Genomic DNA, 15044 nt, shown 5'->3' on the forward strand with positions numbered 1-15044 from the left:
TAACAGAGCCAGTCCTCAGCTGGAAAGTGATGGCAAAACCACTCGAGTGGATGGGCCACGGCCCAGAGGACGAGACCTTGAGAAGCACCAGGTGTAACGGGGGAGAAGCATGCAGATGGGCAAGGCAGAGATTAGGGGAACCAGAGAGTCACAGGAAGGAAGGGCTTTCAAAAGGAAGTGGGTAAGACTGTCCAATCCTGGGAGAGGTTAAGTAAGATAAGAGCTCAGAGCTCCACAGAAGGGAGGTGGCCTTTGTCAGACAGAATGGGGGGCATGACGTGCAGGGCAAGGAGTGTGGCTGAGAAGTGTTGAACAGAGGTGCTAAGCACGGATACTTCCTCTAAAAAGCTCCACTATGACGGGGGAGAGAGAGCAGAGACAACCTACAGTAGGGCACAGAATCCAGGAGAGACTTTGTGTGTTTTTTTTTTTAAAGATGTGAAAACTCAAGCATGTTTCCAAACTGTGTAGAAGAGAAGAGGTGAAAAGAATGAAGGAAAGGAAGTAACTGGTGGAAGAGGGGACCTGGAAGTCAGAGGACTGGCACAGGAGCTCCTGACAAGAATGAGAAATTGGGAAAATAATTAGGAAATGCATTTCTTAAAGCTTCTTGAACATTCTATCAACATACAAACATCTCCTTTGATAGCCACTGGTCTTGACTCTCACGCAACGGCTTACAGACCTCCACAATGCACGGCCCCCTCACCAGTGCCATCAACACCAATGCAGCCACAAGATCACCGTGAAGGAGCACCTGCAAAGGTGCCAACAAGGCTAGAGGTAAAGACTCAGCCCCTGGGAAGGCCACGGCACTCACCTTGCATCATACTCCTGTAGGCTGTGTCTGTGATGGCGTAGATGTGGGGAGGCATCTCATGCCTCTTCTTGCCCTTATACATTTCCACGATCTCTTCGGAGTAGATGGGCAGGTTCTTATAAGGGTTGATGACCACACAGAACAGGCCTGAGTAGGTCTGAAAGAAAAGAGCGGCAAACAGGAATGGGTTAGCAAGTCTGATTCTCAACGTCGTGCACACTTTGTGGCAAGACGCCTGCTGCCTCTAAGGACCCCGAGTCAGCCTGATGTGAAAGCCCCCCCTGGAGCCCCTGGTTCTCCGGGCCCCACTCCGGCAGACCTGCCGAGGCGCTGGGGCACCAGCACCATCTCTGCTCTTTCAGTTGAGGGGAGCCTCCCTCGACTGCAACACTGCTGCCAGCTGTGCATGTTGACAAGCGTGTGCATCGGGCGAGATCTGGGGCAAGCTTCGTGGACAGTAGGAGTCCAGTTACGAAACTCAGATCCAAGGACGATAAAGATGTGTTTGGCATCGTGAGAGATGCACAAAGGGAAAAGGATTCGGCTGCAGCAAGCAAACGGTGTGGAAATACAAATTATTCTACCCTTAAGGACCCTCTGAGATATTCAAGCCTAAACTTTCCCAGCACTGGGAAAGACTCATGGCACTCCTCAACCATCTAGGATCCTTTGTGGGATAATAGATCGCTGACAGATACCTCTCTCCCTGGAACCTTCCAGAGACACTCACATGAAAATCTCTAGAAAACTTAAAGACCGGGGCTTCCCTGGTGGCGCAGTGGTTAAGAATCCACCTGCCAGTGCAGGGGACACGGGTTCAAGCCCTGGTCCGGGAAGATCCTACATGCCGCAGAGCAACTAAGCCCGTGCGCCACAACTACTGAGCCTGTGCTCTAGAGCCCGCGAGCCGTAACTACTGAAGCCCGCGCACCTAGAGCCCGTGCTCCGCAACAAGAGAAGCCACTGCAATGAGAAGCCTGCACACTGCAACGAAGAGTAGCCCCCGCTCGCCGCAGCTAGAGAAAGCCCGTGCGCGGAAACAAAGACCCAACGCAACCAAAAATAAAAGAAGATAAAATAAAAATAAATTAATTTAAAAAAATCACAAACTTAAAGACCACTTTCATGTCCCCTGTGAGCCTTCTCCAAGACTCAGGTCTCCTCTTGAAGGGGAACCCAATTCGTCAACACTCCACGTGAGGCTCCCGAGAATATACCCAATACCCCAAGTCTGAGATGACTAGGTTAAAATCAGACCCCAGAGTCAAACCTCAGTAAGGGCAAGTTTCTTAACCTCCCCCTCCCTCCATTTCTCAATCTGTAAAATGGGCACACGCAGACTAGTTGATCCTCACTGAGTGGTTATGCGGATCACAGCACCCAGCACAGCCGTGGAGAGAGGCTCAGAGTAGGTCAGGAAAGCAGTTTCTGGTGGCAACAGTCTAGGCAGCTCTGCCTTTCTTCAGTGTCCTCTTTTTCTAATAATTTTCCCGCTATTTTTTTTTTTCAAGATCCTTCTCCCCGACAAGAAAAAAAAGGCTCCTAATAGCTGGGCGAGACCCCCTGAGACCACCCAGGTGACGGGTGCTCATTGTGGGGGGACAGCTTTCTTTAGGTCGCTGGAGCAACCCAAGCACCTTCTCCCTAGGAAAACAGGCCACAGGCCCAGAAGAAGCCAGGCGAAGCGAGGCCCATAAGCCATGACTCACACCTGCAGCCCCGACTATTGAGTGATGGCTGAAGGCCACGAGGCAGTTCCTGGCAGAGCTGGGAGCAGACCTAGGTTCCACAATCCCCCCAGTGCAGACCTCCTTGGTTCTCCGAACTCCTCACATCTTTTTGTTTCCCTTGCTACAGGTGGCCTCGACCCTCACTGTCCACAGTGTTGCCCCCCGATCCAACAGCAGGCAACATCTGAGGGGCTGGGTATGTGTCAATCCAGTCCCTTCCACCCTGCCCACTCCAGTCTCGCCCAAACTAAGGGGGGATCTTGTGGCTGAATCCAAAGACAGGGTCCACACAGGAACCAGTCGGGAGCACAGAGGCCCTTCCCAGCACCGGCCAAGGGCTACAGGTCTTGGACTTTTCAAGCAGAAGTTGAAAGCAGAGCTCGGGAAGGACCCACCAACCACGCACCGGCCCCCGTGCAAAAGAGCAGATGACCTTGGAAATGAACAAGGGTGCCTGACTGCCTCTTCTGCGTAGAGGAGGGGACGCAGGGCCCTGAGTTTCCTTCTTCCTGGGATCATCAGTCAATTGTTCTCCCTCCAACTACTCTCTCCAGGGGTGCCAGGAAAGCTCCGAAGCAGAGAAGTCTGCACGAGGTGTGGGCAACCTGCAGCTCGGGTATTGTGGGAAGACGGGAGCACGGCGGGAAACCTCTGGTTTTCCCTCCGTGACTGTCGGGTGGGGCTGAGATAGCAGGCCAGGGAGCAGCGAGGTCACCCCAGGAGCTCAGAAACAAGTGAGCTTTGTTCCTGGGGTTTGAGAAAACCCACACTCTAGGAAATCCAGCCCGATGAAAGCGAAGGACAACGTGGCCACACATTTAGGGCGTGCCACGGGGCCAGATGTTTGGAAACAGCTGGTGGTGGCGGCAGAAGGGGCCTGGGTTTTACTAGGACAAGCCTTTCTGACAGCTGGGTGGGCAGATGGTCCCATGGCGGGGTTCAAGAGGACCTCAAAGTTCTCTGGGCTAATCCCATCAAATCAGTGGATGATGAAACTAAGCCCCGAGGAATGAGCACTGCAGCTCAGGTGGGAGGAAGGGGCTGTACTGTGAGCTCATCCTGCTGGAGGCCCGTGGAGGCGCAGACACTGAACAAGTGGCTCTGCTCCCACACGGCCACACCAGGGAGCTGCTCCATTCACGGGCCACAGAAGCTCTTTGTGCCCGACTGCCCCCTGCCCCCGGGCCTCCCCCCACCAAAGAAACAGACAGAGCAGCTGTGGCGCAGAATTAGCCACGCTCCCCACAACGCCAGGCAGACACACCGCACAAAGGCTCCCGGGGTCGCAATTTGGGACAGCGTGTGCAGGGAGAGGGCCTGTGAATGAGGCAGCGCCCCCTGCCCAGGCAGCCCCATCGAGCGGCTCTGATCTCCCCGCAGCTCTGCACCTGCTGGGGGTCTCCATTAGGGCAACTGCACAGACAATCGACTTCCTTTTGGTGAGGATGCCAAGGAGGAGGCTGGACTGAAGCAGGAGGATCTGCGCACGGGAGATGCCAGCAAAGAAGCAAAAACGGGAGTTAAGGCCTAACGCCTCCAGCTGAAGAGTTCTGGAGAAAAGGCTCTGGTCCTGCCCACGAGTTGTAGGCGCAGGTCCCTGCCTGCCTAGAGTAAAACCCACACTCTGAGAGATGAAGCAACTAACATCGAACGCACTTTCCTAATATTTCCGTTTGCAGCCAGCTGATAGGCAAGTGCAGGCCACCGACTTGTTTCACACTCAACAATGCTCTAACAGGACCCAAGCTGAACAGCGACACCCATAAAAGGCCGAGCAGAGGGTCGGAACTACCTTCACCTACGACAAAAGGTAGCAGCTACAGAGCCGAGGCTCTCCACGAGCCCAGGGCTGGCTGGTGCTTTACAATGCTTTCACGACTCCTCATAGATGAGGAAGTGAGGCCCCACATAGCCATGTCAAATGGTCAGGAAGGGCCAAGACTGGAACCAGATCCTGGAGGCTCCAATTCCCATGACCTGAATCACTCTGCTTTGCTGAGCAGGACCCATTTCTTAGAGCCAGCGGAGTGGTTCTAACGTAAGCAGTTGACGATGCCAAGGGGAGAGTCCCACTCCCAGACAACAGCACTTAGCTCCCATCTCCCCTCCACAGACAAGCAATGCTTCCTTTAAGGCTGTTTGTTTTTCTGCAGGTCACTAATGCTGAATTTAAGTGGTTAATACCCCGAGGGACAGGGGCTTTTAATTTGGTCCATACAATATTTTCATCAAGAAAGACAGAGATACTGAAACCTGAGTTCCAGTCTCAGGCCTGCCAGCACCTGGCTGTGTGACTCTGCATAAGTCCCTTACCCTCTCTGGGCCTCAATCCTTCCCACCTGCCATATTAGAAGCCTGGGCGAAGCTGGTCTATAAAGGAGGACTTTTCCACTTAACACCAGTCAGTGTATCTCCTCGGCACGTCCTCCCTCCCGCCTGCAGCCCCACTCACTTATGTAAATGAGCCCTGGAGCCTCCCTCCCGTGCAGAGCCCGCCCACTTTATGTAGATGAGCCCTGGAGCCTCCCTCTCGTGCAGAGCCCGCCCACTTTATGTAGATGAGCCCTGGAATCTCCCACCCGTGCACAGCCCCGCTCACTTACGTAGATGAGCCCTGAGTAGTAGCGCTCCTTGAGGTTGTGCAGCACCGAGGCTTCGTTGAGGCACGTGAGCTCCGCCATGTCCTCCACCTTGGAGAACTTGGGTGGGTTCATCTTCTGGATATCATCCTTGTTCACCTTCACCTTCTTCCCGTTCTCCACCAGCTCCACGATGGCCTCCTCACCCATCTCTTCCTTGAGGCTGGCGGGCTCAAAGCCACTCTTGTCTGAAGGCACCCATACCAGCTTCTTGGCAGCCCAGTCGGCCTGGGCCAGCGGGTTATTGATGAAGTTTTTATCCACATAGAGATACTTATCGGCAGCTTGCTGCGCCATGGTGACTTAGAGCCAGGACCGGGAGAAAAAAAGGATACAACGTTAGCTACAACTATACCAGCCACAAAGAAATCACTCGCGTCATGTGTTTGCAAACTATACAGCATTATAATAAGTAAAGTTATATATGACCAGATCGTACAATTGGTCAAAATTTTCTCGCCCTCTACTTTCGGGAGAAAGATGTACATCACTGGAAAAACAAGTTGATATCAGAGATTCTGTAAGGAATTAATGGTAAGATGTATCCCAGGATTGATGCACAAACAAATCTATAAACGATTGTGCCAAATGATATGCATAATAAGTCTCAGACAGATGTAATTAGAGTCACACTAAGCTATACCTGCTAAGGCAGGAAAGTGACCACACAGTTTAAGAGGACTTCCAACAAGAACACATTTCTAGTTAACCCAAAAAAGGCAACTGACTACAAGTGCACAGAGTGGAAGGCTCCAGTTTAAAAAACTTTTCCTTATTTCACGGAGTCAACCAAGAGAAGAAAACACAACACCAATATGTTGCCAACAGATTTTAATTCCATCGCCCCAAGAAATAAGGCGAAAAGAAAAGAAGTCAGGCTCCAGGACACATCGTGGAAAGTAATGAGTGCTTCCCTTCTGAGGCACTAATGTAAAAAGGCAACGCTCATAATTTATGGGCGAGGAGAACATAAGTCCATGTGTGTTTGCCTTTTTTGAAGCTGATTTGCAAAAGAAAGATAAAATAATCCCTCTTATCTGAGTGGTTTTAGTTTATGAAATACTATCACACACACTTCACTATCTCAGAAGATCCTCCTCCTAACAACTCTGTAAAGTGGGTAAAGTACGTGTTATCATCCCATTTTACAGATGAGGAAACAGAAGCTCTCTGGAGGTAAGGGGTTTAGTCCAGAGTTACCTAAGAAGGACTCCTGGTCTCTGTGGTCTCCCATAGTCTAACCACAGTACTTATTCCTGCTCAGAGGCTCAGGCTGGGATCAGCAGGGAGGACAGCTGCTTTGAGTGAACCAAAAGCAGGATTAAGAAACCCTGGTCTAGGGACTTCCCTGGTGGCGCAGTGATTAAGAATCCACCTGCCAATGCAGGAGACACAGGTTCGAGCCCTGGTCTGGGAAGATCCCACATGCCGCGGAGCAACTAAGCCCGTGCGCCACAACTACTGAGCCTGTGCTCTAGAGCCCGCGAGCCATAACTACTGAGCCTGTGTGCCACAACTACTGAAGCCTGCTTGCCTAGAGTCCGTGCTCCACAACAAGAGAAGCCACCGCAATGAGAAGCCTGCGCGCCACAACAAAGAGTAGCCCCTGCTTGCTGCAACTAGGGAAAGCCTGCGCACAGCAGCGAAGACCCAACGCAGCCAAAAAATAAATAAAAATTAAAAATTAAATTAAATTAAATTAGAAAAAGAAACCCTGGTCTAGGACAGAGCCAGCCCACAGCCACCAGAGGAACAACCCAGAAGCTCATTGACTAGCTCATGACACCGGGAAGCTTTTCCCTTGTGAGATCAAGGCTCCTTCCCCAGGCCCAGGAAGCCAGGAGGACCCCAGATCCAAACCCAGAGTCTCACAGTCTTTCATGCTTCCTGATCCCAACAGGAATTTGGATGCCAAGGAGGCTGAAGGCTTGGGAGGCAGAGAACAAAAGCGAAAGTCTGGGCTGCCCAGGCCTTCTTATCTGGGCTCATTAAATGGTTTCCAGATCAACGCTGAGGGGCTCCCTTGGACTCACTCCAGGAGAGGCTGTTTTCTAGGAAATCTGCCAGCTCCCACCCACCACAAGGGAAGGCAAATCCAAGCGGCAGAGCCTGGCAGCCTCCCCAGCAAGCTCAGCCAGGGGCTTTGTTTACATTCGCAGCACAAGCAAACCCTGGCAGCCCCTCTTGGGGGACCAAGGGGCACCATCCACCTGCAAGGACCACCCCCAGAAGAAGCAGGCAGGGCCCAGAGTTAGGCAGCAGCACACAAGGCAGGAATGGGATGGCTGCAGACCACCTGGCCAGCCTCATCTTCCGGGTGGGTCTGGAGGCCAGACAGGCCCAAATCCAGCCGTCCTCACCTCCACACTGGCCAGTCTGTTCAAACAAATCAAAGGCTTCTCTGTGCCAGAGTAAATACCAGTTGTCTTCTGCCTCTCTGCCGTCCATCTGACCATGGGCCAGTCGCCCTCTGCAAAGTCCTAGCACCCAGGGTCCCCAAACCGATCTCCCCAATCACGTCACCACCGTGCTCGAGAGCTCGCAACAATCACTGAGCACAGGGCCTCCCTGGCTGCTGGTTCCTCAGACTTGAAACCCGGAAAGGAGAGGTCAATCTCCCATCGATATGCAAAAAGGGATTCACGTCAACCCTGTCCCCCAAAACTCCAAGTCCACTGCTCGTCAGGAGTTCCACCAACCCAGTCCGGTGAAGGCACCCTTTACAAGATCACTCCAAGAGAAGGGTGGAAGGGGCCAATCATTAAGTACCTACCTACCAACATCAAGTTTGGTTTATTCCCAACCTCACCTAACCATCAGTCACCCTGGGAAAAAAAGCTCTTATTTTCCCCAGTTTACAAGTGAGGAAACAGTCCAGAGAGGGCAAGTCGCTTGCCCAGAGTTGCCAGGCCCAGTTATGGGCTAACCCAGATCTGCCTGGTCCCCAGGCCTGGCCTCTTCCCAGCACACTTGTGCCTGGGGTCGTGCAAAAGAAGTCAGGCTAACATTGGGGCTGGGCTGAAACTGTCAGTAAGCTGAGGGGAGCACGGGCGGTACGGGGAACGCGTCCCACAACATTCAGCAGACGTTTACTGGGCATTATCAGGCAGCCAGGGAGGCCGAGAATGAGCCTTCCTCGTATGGACCACGTGGTCTGTCAAAAAGCAGAGCAGGGCTTCCCTGGTGGCGCAGTGGTTGAGAGTCCGCCTGCTGATGCAGAGGACGCGGGTTCGTGCCCCGGTCTGGGAAGATCCCACATGCCGCCGAGCGGCTGGGTCTGCGAGCCATGGCCGCTGGGCCTGCGCGTCCGGAGCCTGTGCTCCGCAACGGGAGAGGCCACAACAGTGAGAGGCCCGCGTACCGCAAAAAAAAAAAGCAGAGCAGGGTGAAATCCAACATTCTTACTCCCTCGGCCTGAGACCGTCAACAGTGAGTGATCCCTCAGTGATGGCAGAACGACTTCTGGCCCTCATCAAACTCCAGTTCACCCCAGCAACTCCAACCCTGGGGGAACCTAGAGCAAAGAGTATACGGGCTGCCTCCAGGTTGCAGGCCCTGGGCGTTTGGCCTTTGGCCTACCCTGGGAATCTGGGGTAAGGGCCCTGCCAGGCCCTTTCATCAGTGAGCCTGCACTGGAGGCCATGAACATTGCAGCAGGTAGCAGGGGAAGACTCCACCCAACCCCCCGCCTTCAGCTCCTGGTTCTACCCTACCCTCAGGCCTCAGTGGGGGGACAGGGGGCAGGTACAGGCCAGCACTGTCTACCTCTGATAGCTATCTGAGATTTGCAGGCCAAGCCATACTTCCTATAAGAGGGAGGGGTACACCCCGCCCCCTCAGAGCTGAATCGGGCTGCAGCCCTCTGCCTCCAGCAAGGCCAAGCCACCCCTGGACAGTGGGCTTGAGGAGTCCCCACTGGCCTCAGCACCTCTCTCTGAGCAGGACTTTTCATTAAACACGGCTGCTTGACCAGGCGAAGGACAGAGCCGTTTGGTTTCAGCGACTCTGCCGGAATGATGTGGGTTAGCAGCAGTGCCCAGATCAATACATGGGGCTAGACCAGTGGGGAGAGCTGCAGAGGTCACGATAAACAATGGAGTTTCTATTCAAGAGCCTTCTCACCAGGCCTGGACAGGAACATCCACATTCAAGGATTTGGGGGCCACAGGGCTGCAGCTGAGTTCCTGTTTCCACCTGTGTCAGGTAGAGGCTCCTGGGCCCCAGTGGCTGCTGACTCTTGTGTGCCTGGCGGGGAAGCCAGCACACAGGTTAACTCTCACCTCTAAGGATGCAGGTGGAGCAAGCCGCCACCGTCCAGAGCTGTGAGCAATGAAGGAAGGGGCTTTATAAAAAGGACACCAGGGAGGCGACTGCCTGATTGCGGCAGCCAGCACCCGCCACTTCTCCCCGCCCTGTCTTGGAAACATGCTAAACGGCCTCTGAAATTTTTTAAAAACTGCGTGTAATAGAACAGTTTACAAGATGAAAGAAAAAGACGCACCACCAAATTCCTGACACTCTCCCCACAAAAATTAGTTTTCCCTCTTTTTTTTTAATGGTCCCTTCTAGTCCTGGCTCATAGAAACACTTGATTTGTAACTATCGCAGGCAGGGAGTTTCACATTTTGTATTTTCCCTCCTCACTCTGACCACTTCCCCACAGGGCCATAGTCTGCTTCTTGATGGTTTTTATCCCAATGCTTCATTGTTACAGGGGACAATGCAGAGGCTCTGAGAGGAAAGTAACCTGTTGTTGACACAGCTGGGGGGGAGGAGGACTCGAACCCAGGACCCCTGACCCCAAAGCCTCGTTAGTGATCACTTTTAATGGCTGCATGATATTCCAAAGTGATTTTAAAAAAAAATACCGCTTACTAGCTCTTTTCCTCTTATCTAATGGACCACCTTGACATAAGTTGTCAAGTGGAGTTATGGGAGCAAAGGAACATCTGTCCGGGTGTTTTTATGGCCCCCGAGGGTACACTGGTGTGCACGGCCGCTTGAGCAGGGTACCCACGTGGCAGCAACGACACCAGCACTACGAAAACTGTCTGCAGGAAAGAGCTCGTGGCTCAGACTAGGGAACCTCAGAAGTCCTGGGAAGTTGTGGGACTCAGCAGGCCAGCAACGGGTTAAGGAGAAAGGAGGCGGCTCTGGCCCATTGGAGATCAGATCAGGCTAAAGCCAGCCCTTTCCATGCCGGCTTCCTGTGGGTGCCAGTCCAACTCCAAGAAACCCAAGTAGTTGCCTTTTTAGGCCATAATCGAGAGGACACAACCAGAGGCTAAATTAGGATTCTCAGGAAATGATGAAACTGAAAGTAGATAGGTTGACCAAAAACCTCTGCTTTTAACACAGAATGTCATTCCTCGATTATTTGCCTTCTCCCCTTCCCCCCCAAAGATCCATTTGGATCTTCTACTCCTTCCTGTTTTCCGAAGGAATCCTCTCCCTCTCCCTCCCTCCTTCCTTCCCTCCCCTTGGTTGGTTCTCTTTGTACTTGCTTGTGTGCTTGTTTGGAAAAGAATCTGCGAGCCCCTTAAAGATATAATTTATTGTACTAGGACAAATCAGTGGTCCAGACACTGTGAGCTTTTCCATTCCTAGATGGTAGGATTTATGTAGCCTTCCACGGGCCAACTTCTAGGCTTGGAGCTTTCAAAGTCATCACAACTCATCTTAAAGCTACCATCTTAACTCATCTTAAAGTAATGAGAGCCTGCTACTAAGCTCTCCATTTTCTCACTCAGTCCTCACAATCATTTAATAAGGGGTATGTCATCATATTCATACAACAGGTGGGGGAAATGAGGCTCAGACAAGTCACAAAAGCCAGGTTCAAACTCAGAGCCACTGGGCTGCAAGGCCCTGCTCAGTTTCCACTTAAGACTGCCTTCCCGCGAGCTCTCCGTGGCCATGGGGAGAACACAACCCTAGAACCCCGCTGGGGAAGCAAACCAGCGAAACAGACATTAATTATGCCAGCTCTAATTATGCCAGCTCAAGGCTGCAAACCCCATCCCCTTGTGCTGGTTTGTACAAGGGACTCTTCACATTTCCACCTTAAATCGGCGGAGCTAAAAAGTAAGGTGAGGGCCGTGACCTTGGGGGAGCCATTCAAGTTCTCTGAGCCAAGGTTCCAGTTCAGAGACCCAGGCTGCCTCAACCCAGACAGCAGAGCCCTGTTCCAGCTTAGTCACTGATGTACGCAAGCAGGCCCCTTTAATTTTTTTTTTTAATCCCCACCCCCATCCCAGAGAGCACAGGTAAAAAGGCCCCTTCTCTTTCTCCTTATAGTCATTGCTTTTGAGTGAAATTAAACTATCGAGGTGCCTGAGTTCCATTGTTAAGGAAAAGAATTTGAAAAAGAATAGGTACATGTATATGTATAACTGAATCACTTTGCTGTACACCTGAAACTAACACAACATTGTTAATCAACTATACTCCAATATAAAATAAAAAGTTAAAAAAAAAAGAGCTGGGCTACCCTGGTGGCGCAGTAGATAAGAATCTGCCTGCCAACGCAGGGGACACAGGTTCGATCCCTGGTCTGGGAAGACCCCACATGCCGCGGAGCAACTAAGCCCGTGTGCCGCAACTACTGAGCCTGTGCTCTAGAGACCACAAGCCACAACTACTAAGCCCGTGTGCCGTAACTACTTAAGTCCACGTGCCTTGGGCCCATGCTCGGCAACACAGAGAAGTCACCGCAATGAGAAGCCTGTGCACTGCAACGAAGAGTAACCCCCGCTTGCTACAACTAGAGAAAGCCCGCACGCAGCAGCAAAGACCAAAATTAATTAATTAATTAATTTTAAAAAACAAAAAGGCCCAGGTGATTAATGGAAGACAGAAAGCAGCCACGCTGAGGGCAGGGCAGGGGGGAGCGCGTCCATGGCTGGGCCAGCTCACCCCATCGTACTGCAACTGCGTGCAGCAACGAAGACCCAACACAGCCAAAAAATAAATAAATAAAATAAAAATTAAAATTTTTAATAAAAAAAAAGAGCCTGTGAAAGCACCTGCTGAAGTAGTATAGAAATTTTCAAACTCATAAGATTTACTTATTCAATCAACTAATACATACTGAGGCTCTACGTGCAAAAATACTGTGACAAAGGTGCAGAGGACCCAAGGAGCTTGTAATGTAGTGAGATGACAGGATAGACACATACCACTAGTGACAGTGCCAATTTGGGACTTTATATAGAGTACAGAGTGGACAGAAAGCAAGCTCCTTGGTTTCCTCTCCCTTTCACAGCTGCACCCAGCACCAGATATGGTGGGGGCCCAACAGATAGGTTGGCTGTATGGATGAAGAAGTACTGCTGGCCCTTCAAATCCACAGATTCCACCAACCACGGATCAAGACTCCATGAAGGAAAACAGAGGAACAAGCAACTTGCTTGTAGGAACAGAGAAAGGGGTGATTCAATGGAAAACTTGGAAACTCAAGGCAGAGTTTCATGGAGGAGATGACATTTAAGCTGGGTCCCGGAAGATGGGTAGAATACTGATGGGGGAGGAGAAAGATGATCAAAAAGTATTCCAGGCCAAGGGAGAAGGTATAGTTTTTCATAAACTACGAAATTATGTGATCAGTTAAGCCAAGGTTTCTCGGCCTCAGCACTATGAACACTGGGGACCAGATAATTCTTTGCTGTGGGGCCTGTCCTGTGCATTGGAAGATGTTTAGCAGCATCTCTGACCTCTACCCACTGGATGACAGGGGCACTTGGTCCCCAGTTTTGACAACCAAGATTGTCTTCAGACATTGCCAAAGGTGGGGAGTGGGGGGAAATGCACCCAGTTGAGAACAACTGATTTAAGGGATTAGTATGAACAAATATTGCATCAGGGACCCAGACCTCTCCTTAGTAAATCCTCTCCCAACTCTCAAGGGCACAAGCTAGCTCTCCTTAAAACAGAAGTCCTCAGAGCAAAATCATTCCCAGGACCCAAACAGTGACCATCATGGATGATGCTGTCACCGAGGAAGGACTGTCCCTTGTAATACACTGTATTTTAAGGGATATGACCACTACTGGACTGTACTTTAAAGATTCCTAAATGCTCAGTTAAAAAAAATAAATCAGGCAAAGGAGGCTGATGTACTTCCCCACACAGGACATGAATCTCCCTCCGAGCCTCCAACACAGCAGCTCAGGCAGTGATTCATAAGCAAAGTTCACCAGCATCAAGAGGCCCCGGTGACGGGCTTCCCTGGTGGCGCAGAGGTTAAGAATCCGCCTGCCAATGCAGGAGACGTGGGTTTGATCCCTGGTCTGGGAAGATCCCACATGCCGAGGAGCAACTAAGCCCGTGTGCCACAACTACTGAGCCCACGTGCTGCAACTACTGAAGCCCGCACACCTAGAGCCCGTGCTCCACAATAAGAGAAGCCAGCGCAATGTGAGGTCCGTGCACCGCAACGAAGAGTAGCCCCCGCTTGCTACAACTAGAGAAGGCCCGCGTGCAGCAGCAAAGACCAAAATAAATTAATTAATTAATTTAAAAAAAAAAGAGTCCCTGATTAACGGAAGACAGAAAGCAGCCACATTGCGGGCAGGGCAGGGGGGAGCGCGTCCATGGCTGGGCCAGCTCACCCCATAGTCCTGGGAAATCCATCAGATGCTATTTACGGGATGGTTTTGGCAAATCAGAATTAGTCCCAGGGAGGTAATTCCCTGGCAGTTCAGTAGTTAGGACTCTGCACTCTCATTGCCGAGGCCACGGGTTCCATCCCTGGTCAGGGAACTAAGATCCTACAAGGCGAGCAGCATGGCCAAAATTTTTTTTTTTTTTTTTGCGGTACGCGGGCCTCTCACTGCTGTGGCCTCTCCCGTTGCGGAGCACAGGCTCCAGACGCGCAGGCTCAGCGGCCATGGCTCACAGGCCCAGCCGCTCCACGGCATGTGGGATCCTCCCGGACCGGGGGACGAACCCGTGTCCCCTGCGTCGGCAGGCGGACTCTCAACCACTACACCACCACGGAAACCCATGGCCAAAAATTAAAAAAAAAAAAAGATAAAAAGAAAAAGGATTAGTTCCAGGGATGATACCCAGGTGAATGTTTCCCACCTACCAGAGGGACGTCTCCACCTGGTGGACCCACAAGCATCATCACACCTGAACTCCCCCCACCCTCCTCTCCCCAGACCTGCACTCTCTTCTAGGTCTCCATCTCCAGCTAAGACACTGTCCTTCTGGTCACCCAAGACAGTCACTGTAAATTCCTCCCCGGTGGATTAGCAAGCCCTCCACCAACCTCATGGCCAGCACCCCTTCCATACCAGGCCTGCCTCCAGTCCTTTCTGGGCTGTTACAGCTGCTCCTTGCTGGCTCTTCTTCGAAGCCCTGCATCTTCCACCTCCTTCAAATCCAGCCTCCTCACTGCCTTCAGAATGACTCAGCAGCTCCATTTCTAGGCATGCTACTTCCTATTTTATTGATATTCCCAGCCCATCCAACAGTGCAAGGGCTCTGCAACTTCCCCAAAATAAAATAAAATCATCTTTGCACGGTGAGTAGGCCCTTGTGACCCTACCCATCGATCTCCTCTGTGCTCCTAGCCCTTCCTTTCCCCCTGCCGTCCCTTTGTGGTGTAGCCTAAGCCTTTCCCAGATCCTCATAAACAATTCCTTCACATCCCACTCTGCTTACGCCTCCGGGCCTTCGAAGAAGAGGTGTCCTCTGCACCAGGAACCCTCTCTCAAATAGCTCCACACTCGGTCCTCTGATAGCTGTGAAAAGACTTCCCTCACGTCCCTCCCCTCTGGGCTCTGTCCTGTATCCACTGCAGTAACCCAGCAGCTGGATTGTCATGATGTGCAGTTTTATCTGAGGACAGGG

General features: G+C 51.7%; 1 protein-coding gene across 1 annotated transcript in view; it reads right to left on the bottom strand.

Annotated features, from left to right (window-relative positions):
* The window catches only part of MYH9 (myosin heavy chain 9), a 93211-nt gene that overhangs the window by 54418 nt on the left and 23749 nt on the right, over positions 1 to 15044 (bottom strand). Inside the window, exons 2-3 of the mRNA XM_022599874.3 lie at positions 5154 to 5491; positions 821 to 977 (exon numbers count right to left, since the gene is read on the bottom strand). Of these exons, the coding sequence (XP_022455582.1) occupies positions 821 to 977; positions 5154 to 5486 (490 nt within the window). The 5' untranslated portion in view covers positions 5487 to 5491. The remainder of the gene's footprint in view (positions 1 to 820; positions 978 to 5153; positions 5492 to 15044) is intronic.

The sequence above is a fragment of the Delphinapterus leucas genome, chromosome 11, assembly GCF_059928025.1.
Source record: "Delphinapterus leucas isolate spDelLeu-1000000601 "Yukka" chromosome 11, BTC_Dleu_Yukka2, whole genome shotgun sequence".
Classification (NCBI taxonomy): domain Eukaryota; kingdom Metazoa; phylum Chordata; class Mammalia; order Artiodactyla; family Monodontidae; genus Delphinapterus; species Delphinapterus leucas.